Source organism: Gadus morhua, chromosome 16 (assembly GCF_902167405.1).
Source record: "Gadus morhua chromosome 16, gadMor3.0, whole genome shotgun sequence".
In the NCBI taxonomy this organism is placed as follows: Eukaryota; Metazoa; Chordata; class Actinopteri; order Gadiformes; family Gadidae; genus Gadus; species Gadus morhua.
Genome location: NC_044063.1, coordinates 14,074,557 through 14,088,922, shown reverse-complemented (window position 1 = coordinate 14,088,922; position 14,366 = coordinate 14,074,557). Strand labels below are relative to the sequence as shown.

The 14,366-nt window shown below is 49.5% G+C and overlaps 1 protein-coding gene across 3 annotated transcripts in view; it reads left to right on the top strand.

Moving 5' to 3' along the window:
• kiaa0753 (KIAA0753 ortholog) overlaps positions 1-8,612 on the top strand; it is a 29,591-nt gene extending 20,979 nt beyond the window's left edge. For 2 of the 3 annotated variants that reach the window (XM_030381879.1, XM_030381878.1), the window contains exons 17-18: positions 4,180-4,443; positions 8,226-8,612. In XM_030381879.1, the coding sequence (XP_030237739.1) occupies positions 4,180-4,443; positions 8,226-8,388 (427 nt within the window). In that variant the 3' untranslated portion in view covers positions 8,389-8,612. The remainder of the gene's footprint in view (positions 1-4,179; positions 4,444-8,225) is intronic. The other variant, XM_030381880.1, reaches the window with a different exon arrangement.
• The last annotated feature ends 5,754 nt before the right edge of the window (positions 8,613-14,366 follow it).

Sequence of the window (14,366 nt, the reverse complement as noted above, 5' to 3'; positions counted from 1 at the left end):
ATCCTGAGGTATCGAACCAATCAAAATGCGCCATTTTAGGAGGTTCACATGGAGCATATACAAAAAAAATAATAATCTATATATAAATATATGTATGTATATGTTAATGTAAAACCACCCAATACCATTATAGGGGCAGTGTGGGTAAGTTCAGAGGGTATTGATTGCCAGCCGACAGGATTTAGTTCAAACCCAACTGTCCAGCTCAGGGGTTGACACTAACGGTTGCCCGCTTGCCCGGGGCAAGTAAAAAAAATGTTTGGGCAAGTTGAGATTTTTTCTGGTTGCCCGAACGGGCAAGTGGATTTTGGGTGGATGTTAATATAAAAGCTATTTATTCAAATGTTTTTAGAAGCTGCAGAACAACCTTTTGTTCCTCAAAACCACACAAAATAGAAGTATTTGCAATTGATCAGCGCGCTGTCTTCTCTTCTCTCGGAAAGCGAGTTAACAGACACGCATCGCTTCAGTGCGAATATAGCCCCGCCTTCTGTCACTCACTCGCAGTGCGGTCTATGGCAGTGATTCGCTAAAGGTTAGCCAACACAACTAGCATCTCAAGTGCAGCACCTCCGCGAACGGTTTAGGTAGAAGTTAAATGGAGTAGTGATGGAGGAGTGCAGTTTGGAAGTACGTTTGGATTGAGGCAAATTATCAAGGAAAGTCAAGAACACGGTTTGGGGTTTCATAACTGTGCACATGCACACAGCAATAGCGATCTTTTTCACGAAATTGGACCCTCACAAACTACTGTATATATTACATGAAAGCTGAGCCTCCACTTATTCCAACAGTCCAAACCATATCATTCTGTGACTAAAACTCGCAAATAACTTAAGAAGAAACGTCCCCTTTTCTTTTAACAACCAAAAATGAAGTATTACCTTTTTTTGATTTTTGCCCACAAAGTTGATTCTGATCGTATAAAACCACCATAAACAGATTATCCAGTATCTGGGCCAAATTTTGCAACTTAACATGGTGTTTTCAATCAATGAATAAGAGAAGGTTTCTTAGGAAATAGGTAAATTGCCTTCAATCAGAAAACATATTCTTCAGCGCAATCTAGCGGCCATATATTTATTTGCGAGTGTTTGGCTTGGTGCATTCGATTGCCCTGAACTTTAAATAGAGGTGTCACTGTCAAGTGTCAAAATTGTAAGATATCTACCTTTATTTGTGTCTCATAGTAAGACAGCGCTCCCAACTGATAACGACCAACTGATACTGATAATTATTTCAGGTGGAAATGTTATCTTCCACTTATGCTGTGTTCCATGGCTTTATTAATATTTCACTTGCACAACAATCTTACTTTTGGCCCAAAGATGACATTATCGCCCTTGCAGTTGTGGATATATAATCTATTTACTTTGGGTATGTTCTTTCCTGAAAAAAACTTCCCCTGATATCAAAAATGGTAGGCCTATAGAATATCGATCTTTTTCCAGGAATAGTGTTGAAGTTAGAAAATCCAGTATCGTGACTGACAACCCTACTAGAAACGCGATTGTGATTATTCAGTTAGAGCTACAAGAAACTTTAAAGTTAAAAAGACATATCTTTGCTACTACCCCTGATATTTAGTTATGTACATTTGCATAAAATCATGCAGGTCTACATGTAACTTGGCGATAGCATTAATAGGTTGGAACGGTGGACTGAAATCACTTCATGGCACGATGTGACCGCTCGATAAATAAGTAAACAAAGAGAAGTTTGTTATTTTTTAAACACAATATGTGTGGAAGCTAACATTCAGCTTCAGATGATTTTTCTGAGCCCCCCCTAAACCAGGCCGGGTGCCTGGCAAAAACATTAAATTCGGGCAAGTTGAACCTGACCTGTACTTGCCCAATGGGCAAGTGCTTTTGAAACCTTAGTGTCAACCCCTGAGCTGTACTCCTCCCTGCTCACGGCAGTGGGATGTCTGGGGTTAACTGGAGTCACGGTGCCATGATAAGAGGTGTGGGGCGCGGGGGTGAAGGGTGATACGGAGGTGAGACCTGCAGACCCGATTGGTCCCCCCTGGCGCGGCTGCGGCTACTCTCCGCCGTCGGCCATGCCTTCTCCAGCCGGGTTATTGAAACGAAATGGCACAGGGAAATTGCTTCTCGCTAGAGTCGCGGGCGAAACCGCTGCCACCTTTCAGCCCCGTGCCGCCTTTCCATCTTCATCTGAATCACGGGCCGCTCCAAGGCCAGTAAAGGCCCGCTGCATGCCATCAAAACCCGCCACCCTGCACTTTACAGCTCAAATCGGTTTGGAATGGCATTGATCTCGCTCTCGCTCTGTCTCTCTCTCTCGACTGCTCGCTCTCTCTCTCTCTCTCTCTCTCGACTGCTCTCTATTGACTTCTCTCTCTCTCTCTCTCTCGCTCTCGCTCTCTCTCACACCACCACCACCATCCCCTCCCAGTAACACTATTCTCTGTGTTGGTTTTGTGACAGTCCCGTCCCGTTTTAAAGACATGTATTCTATTATCTATCATATGGGAGGCGTGTTATAAGAGGCGGGCAGGCCTTACCCACGTGGAGAGAGAACCAGCTAAAGGCCAGCACCCCAAGCACCCCATGGCTGTCCTTCATCCAGCGGCCATCCTGGTTCCAATTTGGTCCTAGACGCTGGCTGAGGGAGCTGCCAGCGGCGGGGGGGGGGGGGGGGGGGGGGGGGCATGTCGTCATGGAGATACATTTCCACCCATCTCGTCCGTTCCAGTGTTTGGATTTATTTTCCTCAGAGCGGGCAGATTTATGATTGAGGATCCAGAGGAGAGCGTCTTAAGGCTTTAGCCTGGTTTGGTTTAACGAAACATGCACACGAGCACACGCTCACTAATGGATACAGATTGCACGGCCGTGTGACATCGTTGTTAAGGCTGCCCTGATGTTTCGGAGCGTGTTGTCGTTTGAAGGAGCAGTTCTTTGTCTTCCTACCTCTTTCGTTTGTGCATGTAGGAATGAAAATAAGGCGTCATCTTACATCTCACTACTTGCTTATTTTATTTGCACTTTGAATCTCAAACGTAAAATGTCCCCGGCTGAGTGTACGCCGCCATCCTTGCCCTTGGAGTAAATGTAGCCCTGTGTGGTGCTTTGAGAAGGTGCTTCTTGGCATTAGATGGCAGGCTGGGTGGAATTGGCATGAAACAACCGCCCCAGTGTAATGACTGAAGACCCTTCCTGGAGAAACTGGCGTCGGTGGCGTTGGCGCTTTGCAGAACAAAACCATCCAGTTCACCTGTCCTCCCATATCCCTCCCCCCCCCCCTCCACCGACACGGTCCAAACCCGGACCACCGCAGCCAGGGACGGGGGGGGCAGCAGCACAATATACCGGCACTGTCTCTGCTCTGGGCAAGGGCTGCGACGCTCTAAATTTAGCACAGACAAGCTGCTGCAAGGGAGAGGGGGAGGGAGGGAGAGAGAGGGAGGGAGGGAGGGAGGGAGGGAGAGAGAGGTGGAGGGAGAGAAAGGGATATAGGGAGAAAGAGAGGGGGATAGAGAGAGAGGGAGAGAGAGAGAGGGAGGGAATGAGGGAGAGAAAGAGAGAGAGAGAGAGGGGGAGACAGAGAGAGGGATAGAGGGAGAGAGAGACCCGACTGCCTCGTTCGCCCAGCGGATTACGAACCCCCAAAACCCTGCTGAGCCCCCCCCCGCCTCCCACCCATCCGGGGTGAGTGCCAGGCGGGAGAGTGGCCCAGTTCCACGCCGTCCCCCCACCCTTTTGAACTGCTGTTTTGCCTCTGGAGCTCCTCGTCTGTGGTGCAGTCTGACGGGGGGCACAGTCGCCAAACATTTTTTCGTAGGATGGTAGGGGCAAGTACCGCCTTGTTCGCCTCTGATTGGTTAGAAGGGCTCTCCTTTAGATCGTGTTTCGATTAGTCCTAGCTGTTTGGGGGAGGTTAGGGTTAGCCCGAACCTCCCCCAAACAGCTAGGACTAATCATAACCAATGGGAGGAGAGCCATTCTAACCAATCAGAGGTGAATCAGAAGCAGAAAGACGGTACTTGCCCCTACCATCCTACGAAAAAATGCATTGCGACTGTGTGTATTATTAGCCTCCGTACACGATGGCGTGCGGCCAGCGCCTGGTGTCTGGACGGCGGCGGCGTGCGTCTGCGTGTGATCAAAACATTGAGCGTGTGATAAACCCGCCCGTCTCCCGCTGTTTCCACAGCCACAGCGCTCTGTCCGAGAGCAGCCTCACCACGGACGGGGAGGCGGCGGGTTCCCAGCATGCACCCAGGCTCTGCGTCGGGGGCGCGGCGGCGATGGCGTTCCCCGGCCCGGCGGCGGGGGGCGGGGCCAGCCGCACGGTGGTGACGGTGCCGGGCGCCACTCTGAGGGACATCCGGCTCTACCGGGAGGACTTTGACGCCTACCTGCGGCTGGTGGCTCATGAGCCCGTGGGCAGCTTCAACCCCTGGGCCATCGCCGACAGGTGAATGACGTCAGCGACACGGGGAGCTCACCTCACACGTCCCACAAGTACAAGATCATTGGTTGGAAGGGGTGACGTTATGCCACCAGGTGTGAGTGTGATCGGTGTCCGCCTAGATGTACGCTGGATAGATCAGTCCACCAGCCTACCCACTGGACTGCGGCAAATGTTGCTTATCCATCCAGCGTACATCTAGGTGGACACGCCCACTTGTGATGTCACTAAAACACAGGAAAAGGCAGATTTTCAAATGGTTTACAATGGTTGATCACACTCACACCTATTGGCATAACGTCACCCCTTTAAAAATGCAGGTGTCGGATGTTGGTAAGATATGTAGGTAAACATGGTGGAAATGTAGGTTAAAATGGGCCTGTTGGGGAAGTATGACCATGCATCCCGGTGTCGATTTGAACCGGGTGGTGTTGTATTTCACGATGCTGCGGCTGAAGTCATGGGCGGTCATGACATCGCTGTGTTTAGCAATGACCGGGGACCAGATTAGTCTCTTCCCCATGGGAACCACAACCTGGAGGGCTATGTGTTGGAACGGCTGAGTGTGTTTCTATACCAATACTGCTACTGACACAACTGATTTATCACACGCACGCCAATTATATAATTGGCTTTGGAGGAGCTCCTGCAACGGCGAGTGCATTCTGGGTAACGTAGGAAAACCAGGACGTGGCATCACATTGTGATTCTGACAAATTGCAAAAATAACTATTGAGTTTTTACCCACATTGAACCATACGTTCTAAAATGAACTGCACTGAAGATTTATAGCAAAAAAAGGCTTTTAACCATTTTAGGAGGCGATCTTCGTTTGTTAGGTGTACGTTGATATATGTTCAACATACACTGTTTAGTGGTTGAATGATCTGTTTGTGGTTATTCAATACCATTTATCGGCCGACTTATTGAGTGTCCTCCTTGTCTCACACCCCCCTCCCACCCCTCCCCTGCTCCCCTGAGTCTGCCGGATCACAGCACTGAGTAGGAGTTGTGATTATTCACTGAGCCCAGGGCACCGCGTCCTACAGAGTTAGCGCTGCGGTGGTGCGCGCAAAACCATAGCGCTAGCAGAAAGCCCTGCAGGGCGGGTTGCTGCTAGCGAGCCACATGTAGCCGCCGCCGCCGCGGTTCACCTCTTGCTCCCACACACACGCACACAAATTTGCATACTAAAGAGAATCTATAAGTTGGTGCAATGCAGATGATGAGGCAGACTCTTTGCATTCTTTCTCTGTCGTCTTCTTCTGTCGCTCTCTGGATAAGCTAGAAGCATTTGTTCGGGGGCAGGATGGTCTCGGGTTTTAGGGGCTTTGAGTCCCGGCAGAAAGGTTCCGGGTTCGTACACCGTTATCTGCAGTCCTGCCTCAGCTCATCCCCTTTGGAAGATGACTTACCCAGCCCTACCTGCCTCTTTAATGACATTATGGAGGATGTGCGGCTGCTGGCTCAACAGCCTCGCCTGGCTGGGTCAGGCTGATCAGACTCTGGGGGAGGCTGCTCACCTGGGGCGCATCGGGCCATCGCCTTCACCCCACATGCTCGAGAGAATCTCTGAAGTGCAGGGAGGGACACGCCCACTCCTCCTTCCACACTTTACCCACTCTGCAATAAACCGGTTTACACCGGTCATCATCCCCCTGGGTCCTGGGTTCGAGGGGCCCAAGGTGATGACCAGTGGACACTTCATCATCACCCATCACACATCATCACAGGCCGACGACCTTGGTTCCTGTGTCCTGGGCTCGACACACGCTGATGATACGGTCATCACAGGCGGACGACAGGTGTTCATACCATCAGCTTGTGTCCGACCCCAGGACACAGGCTGATGATGTGTACACCGGTTCCTTTTTTTAAAGTGTAGCAGGAAGAGCAGTGAAGCCACCAAGGGGGCGTGGGGCGGGAGCTGCTGCGACAGACATGCTTCTCGATATATACAGTACATTCTAAAGTCTCTCGCGGACAAGGAGCTAAACGGACCAAACGGTTAGAAGGACGTATTTTTTCCGCTCTCTGACGTAAGTCGAGCGGTAATGCTGTCGTCTCCGCTCCCGGGTTGGATCCATTATGCGAGGTTGCATTCGGGGGAAGGGGTGTAGGAGTGTGAAACGCTGAAGTAATTGTTTTGCGTGAAAGTTGGGGGAGCACAGGGCTGGCGTCAGCGCCCGGGGGAGGCAGACACCTGCGCCGGCGTGTCGTTACCGCGCGGAGCGGTTCATCCGGTGGAGCTGAATTCTCTTCTAGAGATTTCTGTTTGGGTATGAAAGATTGGAAATTGTGTCTTTGAAACCATCCAATTATATTTTTTTGATGGAGAGATAGCGAGAACAACACACACTGCTCTTCTCTCTGCGGAGGCTTGTCTGCAAGGTGGAAGGCTGATATGAAGCAGCGCAGTGGTACTTTATAACACACCTTTGATCTTGCTCTCTGTCTCTGTCTCTCTCTCACTCTGTCTCTCTGTCCGTCTCTCTCTCGCTCTGTCTCTCTGTCTGTCTCTCGCTCTCTCTCTCTTGCTCTTTCCCTCTGTCTATCTGTCTGTCTGCCTCATCACTGAGGTCTTGTCTGGTAACCGATCATAGAGCAGCATATAACTCGATCTTGATCCAGCTAGCAGAGAAAGTCTGCGGGCTATTTAAAGCTCACTTTAATGATCTGCGATGTGTCTGTGTATCGCTCGCGCCCGGAAGCCCAGATTAGTGTGTGAACACACAGAGTGAGGGGAGGCGGGGAAACGCAGGGTTTACCCTGTTTACCCAGCGCAGTAGAGCAAACACTCACGCTAGTGTTTATGCTAGGAAAAATATTTTCTTCGTTTTAGTTGTTTGTGTTAAAGAATTCTCCTCTCAGCAACAAAGTCAGTTTCGGTCGGTTTCTCTCCGTTATGGGGTTTGGTTTCTCATCATCCCCTCATTAATAGTTTTTGCATAACTCCCTGAGCTTACTGTAATCCTTTCTTTTTAAAGATGGAATGTACGCATGGAGACAGTGTGTCAATGCGCATCAGATTGAACATAATTACAGATTCCATTTGTTCCAGCTATGTCAACACGGGCTGGACCACCCTACTTATGAAAGCCTCATGTCAAAAACTGTCCCCAGACTGCTGCTGGTGGCCGTTAGCAAAACAACACAAGTAATATTGTGAAGAAGCTCTTAATTCGACTGCAAATTGAGGCCACTTGATTTGTTGTTCGCATAAGAAATATTAGCAAATGTCAGATGTGGATAATTCCACCAGCTCCACTTGAAAGCCCCACTAAAAAAAGAACACAAATGACGTCTCCTTTTCGATGGAACAACCATTCTCCTATTCCATGACGCCTGGCCCCTTTCCGTTCCAATCTGAAATAACCCCCCAAAACACCCTCATACACTAGGGTGACTTAATGGCCCGACGTTGGGAACCATTAGTCCGAAAACAAAGTCTGTTTTTGTGTTGCTGTTTCATAACATGAGTCACATAACAACACGACACGTCCGCTGTGTTCCTGAAGGTTTGCGTACGAGCCTGCTCATCATCCTCATCTTCCACCGGTCTGAGCAGTGTTCCGTAATAAAGCTAAAGATTAATCTCCATGTTCCTTTCTCCTCCTCCTCCTCCTCCTCCTCCTCCTCCTCCTCCTCCTCCTCCTCCTCCTGGTCTCCTCCTCCTCCTCCTGGTCTCCTCCTCCTCCTCCTGGTCCCCACATCCTCCTCCTCCTCCTCCTCCTCCTCCTCCTCCTCCTCCTGGTCTCCACATCCTCCTCCTCCTCCTCCTCCTCCAGCCTGGCGGAGCAGCTCCTGGAGGAGGCGCTGGCGGGCGTGGCGGCGGAGTTCCAGGACGCCTGTGAGGACTACGCAGAGGCCGTGTTCACCTCCGAGTTCCTCCGGCCCGCCCAGTCCCCCCCCGGGCCGGCACCACCCACACCGTCACTGGGCCTGGTGTAGGGGCGAGGCAGAGGCACCACCAGCACCTCCTCCTCCTGGTCTCTCCTCCTCCAACTCCTAATCCTCCGTCACTGGGCCTGGCGTTGGGGCGAGGGGGACACACCACCACCTGCTCCTCCTGGTCTCCTCCTCCTCCTCCTCCTGCTCTCCTCCTCTTGGACTCCTCATCCTCCTGGTCTCCTCCTCCTCCTCCTGGTCTCCTCCTCCTCCTCCTCCTCCTCCTTCTCCTGGTCTCCTCCTCCTCCTCCTGGTCTCCTCCTCCTGGTCTCCTCCTTCTCCTCCTCCTGCTCCTCCTGGTCTCTTCCTCCTCCTGGTCTCTTCCTCCTCCTCCTGGTCTCTTCCTCCTCCTCCTGGTCTCCTCCAACTCCTCCTCCTCCTGGTCTCCTCCAACTCCTCCTCCTCCTGGTCTCCTCCAACTCCTCCTCCTCCTGGTCTACTCCTTGTCCCCATCTCCTCCTCCTCCTCTTCCTCCTCCTGGTCACCTCCTTCTCCTCCTCATCCTCCTCCTGGTCTCCTCCTCCACCTCCTCCTCCTCCTGGTCTCCTCCTCCTCCTCTTTCTCCTGCTCCTCCTGGTCTCCTCCTCCTCCTCCTCCTGGTCTCTTCCTCCTCCTCCTGGTCTCCTCCACCTCCTCCTCCTGATCTCCTCCTTGTCCCCATCTCCTCCTCCTCCTCCTCCTGGTCTCCTCCTGGTCTCCTCCTCCTCTTCCTGGTCTCTTCCTCCTCCTCCTGGTCTCCTCCTCCTCTTCCTCCTGGTCTCCTCCTCTTCCTCCTGGTCTCCTCCTCCTCCACCTCCTCATCCTCCGTCACTGGGCCAGGCGTCGAGGCGAGGCGGTCGCCTTAGAGACGACTCCACCAGGGACCCCACAGATGTCCTGGAGCGCGGCGCTTGCCGTCGACTTGTTAAATAATGTTTTTATTTTGGACTTTGTACTCAGGTTATGGATTCAGGCTCTCTGCTTCTCCTTCTAGAATGTAAATCAAAGTATGACGTGTATTTTTTTATTTATTACATTATTGAATTGTATTTTTGCAGTGGAAAATAAAAGCGTGGTTTTCGTATGATGAAGCAGAGAACGAGTTGGTGTTTAGAAACGGATCGAACGGCGTTCAGCAAGGAGATTGAGAGAGAGAGTGGGCGGCGATGAGGAGGTTATCTGTGGCTGAATCCCGCAGGGGAAAGTTGGTTTATATAAACCCCGAGAGAGTGGCATTAGAGAGGATTAGAAGATGACCGACCTTTTGGTTGAATCTCTGAGCGATATTACCCACACCTTGTACTGTCATCACGCAATACCAAAACGCAGCCAGTTGCCCTGGCTTAAAACCCTCCCAAAATGTTTGTTTTGAGGCTTATTTTTCTCTAATCTAACAGGGATGCCTGAATAAAATTATTATTTGGGGGGGCGGGGACAGGCAGTGACGCAGGAACCAGATCACTCTGACTCGGCCGCACCCCCGACCTTCCCAGGCTGCGAATTAACGAATCCTACTATGGCCACGCCAATACCCCGAAAAGACGCCCGCCTCTATTTCTGATTGGTCCATGACAGGTCACCCCTATCTTTGATTCGACTGCCGCACTTTTATTGGCTTGAGATTAGCTGTTAGGGGTTAGCGTTAGGGTTGGGGTTAGGGCAGGGTTAGAACTCTTTTGTGACGCTAGCAATGCTCACAGTGAGGGTTCCGTAGAGGTCTAAATCGTCCAGTTGAGTTGCATGCAACCCAGCCAATCACAGACAGAGTAGGGCGGGTCTTGCCGTGGCCATAGTAGGATTCGTAAATACACTCCCAGGCTGGAGTTCTCTTCCCCTCTCTTCTGTCTTTTGCGTGGGCGTCTGAAGACGTGCTGGCTCGCGAGTCTCCAGCAGATTGTGTTTCCCTTCCCTCGAGTGGCCATCGCCCAGGAAATGAGTTCCCACTCGGATGCTCGCCTTCAGCGGGTCAGAGTTTTGGGGTTGACGCGACGACAGCTGTGTTTTGCTTTCCCAACCCCGACAGATGTTTTTTGTTCATTATGGAACAGTTCATTACTGGACTGTTATTAAACGTCAAAGTGCCTCAAAAATATTCTTGTTTTTTCCGTATTCCATTTGTCATTTTAAACCGCATTTCCTGTGTATAAACCATGACTGTGCTGAATAAAAAAAAAATAGGGGAGAGATGTTCCTTAACTGCTTGTCAGAATTAGTTTGTGTGTTTGATTTTCTTTTTACTTGAGTTTCCTTCTCCTTAACCCCCCCCCTCACCAGACGCCTAATTAACCCAATTTCTTTAAATTCGGCTCCCTTATGGACATCATGAGGACTTGGCCATTTCAGCCAATGAGTGGTTTTACCCATGATTTCAGTGGTCTCCGGCCGGCCTTACTGCCAACCAAGCTGACACATTATCACTGCTAAATTCACTATTAGCGAGGGCGGTGTGGCCGTGGACATTAAAGCGTTGCCTTTAGCGCCCTCTTCAGCGTTGAGGTGCTGATGTGTTCAGAAGACGCTTTTGCTAATGGCTGTCATTTGCGGTAATGGAGCTTTGTGCGAGCGCCGTAGAGAGGAACGGTGTTGATGAGAACGCAACCGTAGGTCATTTTGGCTGGAACCTGGGCAGCAGTCTTTTATGCCGCTTTTCCACCGCACATGTAGCTCGACTCGACACGACTCGACACGACTCGACACGGTAGCAGCACGGGTCCTTTTCCACCGCAAATAGTACCTCCTGGACGTGGGCGGGGTCGGCTGCGCGAAAGGGCCGTGACGTATTTTTGTACGCGACGCAAACAACACCTACGTAACCCACACATGGACAGAACCCACATAACAACAAATGAGGACATCGATGCGATGGTATTCGTGTTCGTATTATTAGCTGGCATGTTGAAGAAGTTGAAGAAGTGGAATATGTTGGCTGCGGCGCTGCTATGGCTGTTACCAGCATGGTTGCCATGTCGCTCTCGTGACTTCGTCACACTCTGGCCAATCAGTGGCCGGCCGTCTGCCGACGTCACCTTTTAGCATCGGCTCAGCCGCTTGGAACCTAGAGCGAGGCGGTACTAGAAAAAGCAGCCACTTCAGGTACCAGATACCATGTTTTTGCGGTGGAAACGCAAAAAATGCGAGCCGAGTCGAGTCGAGTCGAGTCGTGTCGAGCTGGTACCATGCAGTGGAAAAGCGGCATAAGTTCTCGCAGAAACTCTAGAGGGTGTGTGTGTGTGTATGTGGGGGGGAGGGGGCAGGAAACCACATGCTGCATGGGGGCGGAGTCACGTCTTAATTCCTGTCTTGTTCAGGAGATATTTAATTTTGACAGCGGCCATCATCCTCATGGTGTTGAACTGATAACCTTTACAGACAGTTTACTGCTCCTCGTCAATCACACGCTTCCAGACCTCCGCCTTCAGCGACATCATCGGTTGACAGAAATACGAAGCGAACGTGAAACCCCCGGGCCCCGTCCACCCAGACATTGGTGTGATTTGTGAAACTAATCACCAAGCTACACCGGCGTTGTAAATCCTGAAAGACTCACGTCACTCTTTGGTGAGGCGTTTAAATTAAGTGTTTCCTGTTTATTTCATTGTTATAAAAACATCAGCGGATGGCTTTTCAATTTTTTACATGTGTGATTTAAAAAAAATAAATGATACATCCTGCTGTCGAATTCCTTTCTGAACCAAAATTTTTTGGTTTATTGAACTTGCTGTTTTAGTTTTTTTTGCCAGGGGCAAACTTGAACGCCAATGGCCCACGAGAGAAGTAGTTAAATACACTGACCTCTGTTTGGAGAGCTATAGGGGTCTGGTTTTAAGGAGAGGGCAAATGTAAGGATGAGGATTATGTTAAGTGTCAACGAAGGGGGTGTGACCTTATTCACTGAAAGTTTATTATGAAGATATGCTGACTATGGCAGGATTTATTGTGAGAGGGAGGGGGGGGTGAGTGTGTGCGAGAGAGAGAGAGAGAAAGAGAGAGAGAGAGAGAGAGAGAGAGAGAGAGAGAGAGAGAGAGAGACAGAGAGAGAGAGAGAGAGAGAGAGAAAGAGAGAGAGAGAGAGAGAGAGAGAGAGAGAGAGAGAGAGAGAGAGAGAGAGAGAGAGAGAGAGAGAGAGAGAGAGAACCCACAACCACAACAATACATTAACCAACAGCAGAGAGAGAGAGACTGGGTTTCATCAGCATACTGCATGGTCAGCTTCCAGCCTCTATACATGTTAATCACCAGGTGCTGAGATGCCTAAAATAATTATAAATTATAGCAATGATTTATAAGTAGTAATGCAATAATCATCCTTGTTGATTGATGATTTGGCATCTGGCAGACGGAAGGTTACAATTAATGTGGACATTAATGACAGTGTTAAAAACCAGATAAAATGAAAGGCCTTCAAGTTAGGGAGGCTCAAATATGTGTCAAAGTGTGACGCTGTGTCATTTTTTTATCTAATCATAAACCATACATAACTAAATCAAATCACGCCAAACATGGCACAAGTTCTGTTTATTACATTGTACGTTCGGACCGTGTGGTATGACTGAGTTGTGTAAAGTCACAGAGCTTCTGAGATTAACTTCAGAAACTGCTCCAGGAATAACAAATTCTGTCTATAAAAAAAAGTATTACAGTAATTTCAAGGAGTTGTGTGAAACTATTAATGAAGGGACGATGCGAAACCTCCTTCTCTTTTCTGTGTCGTCCCAACACGGTTGGCGGTCGAGGTTGGACTGTCAACGTTCAATAACTTGAAGACAAAACGTATCTGTTGGCTCCATCGTGTTCACCTTACCTTTGATAAATCCTACTAGGGAACGCGTGGTCTGCATTGTTTTGGTAGAAGAGGAAAGCACATTGTTAGTGATAAATAAGTGATGCCCTCTTTTTAAAAAAAGAATACATTGGACGTGAAATGTGTCTTGATGGATATGCTCCCTGACATGGAGGAGATTGCTTCTGCTGAATGGAGTTCACTTTAATTCAATTAGCCCTTTGTTTAGCTAGCAGCAGCCATGAGGGAAGCCAAGGGCTGCAATCAGCCTGATCCGTCTCGCTGTCTCCCCAGGCAAGAAGCCCTCTTCTCCCTCTATCCACTGGTCAGATTTAAAACCTCAGTGTTCCAGGGCTAAACTAGAGTCTAGGTCGACTCTGAACAAGACTCACTTGTTCAGAGTCGACCTAGACTCACCACAGACCCCTCTTACGCACTTATTGTATGTTGTAGCCTACTTCCTGGCCTTTGATGTACGCACTTATTGTATATTGTACGTCCTGGCACATAATGTACGCACTTATCGTATGTTATACATCCTGGCACTTAAAAATAGCACTAGGCATTGTGTAGCATCATAGCCTAGCTTTAGTATTTACGGGGCATAGGTTAACCTATTGATTGTTAGTGCTTGGCACGTGGTTCTATGAACATCCTTACTGTACTGACAGAGATATATTGTTGTTTCTCTTTCTTCTGACAAATGTATTGGTTGTAGGTCGCTTTGGATAGAAGCATCTGCTAAACGCCCTACATATAAAATCTAAACGTGTTTGGTAATTGACCTTCCAGACAAGTAAATCAAAAAATGCTTATTTTCCCAGCGGAGTTTCAGTTTCAGAGATTTAGCGTCAACAGTTCCACCGGTGGTGGGTTGACCCTCGGCCATTTTTGCTCCATTCAGAATGCATCGGTTGGCCCTGCGATGCTATTGTTTCGGCTCTGAGGTGGGCCAGCCGCCTCCGTGCGGCTCTGGACCTGTTTGTCGACAACGGGGCGCGTATGGAGCATCGGCGAACCAATACTTTACCATCACCGCTGTATGTAATGTACTGTACTGTACTGTACTGGACTGTATGTACTGTACTGTACTGTACTGTATGTACTGTACTCGACTGGACTTGCTGGACTGTACTGTAATGTATGTGCTGGACTGGACTGGACTGTACTGCACGCACTGTACTGGACTGGACTGGACTGGACTGGACTGTACTGGACGGTA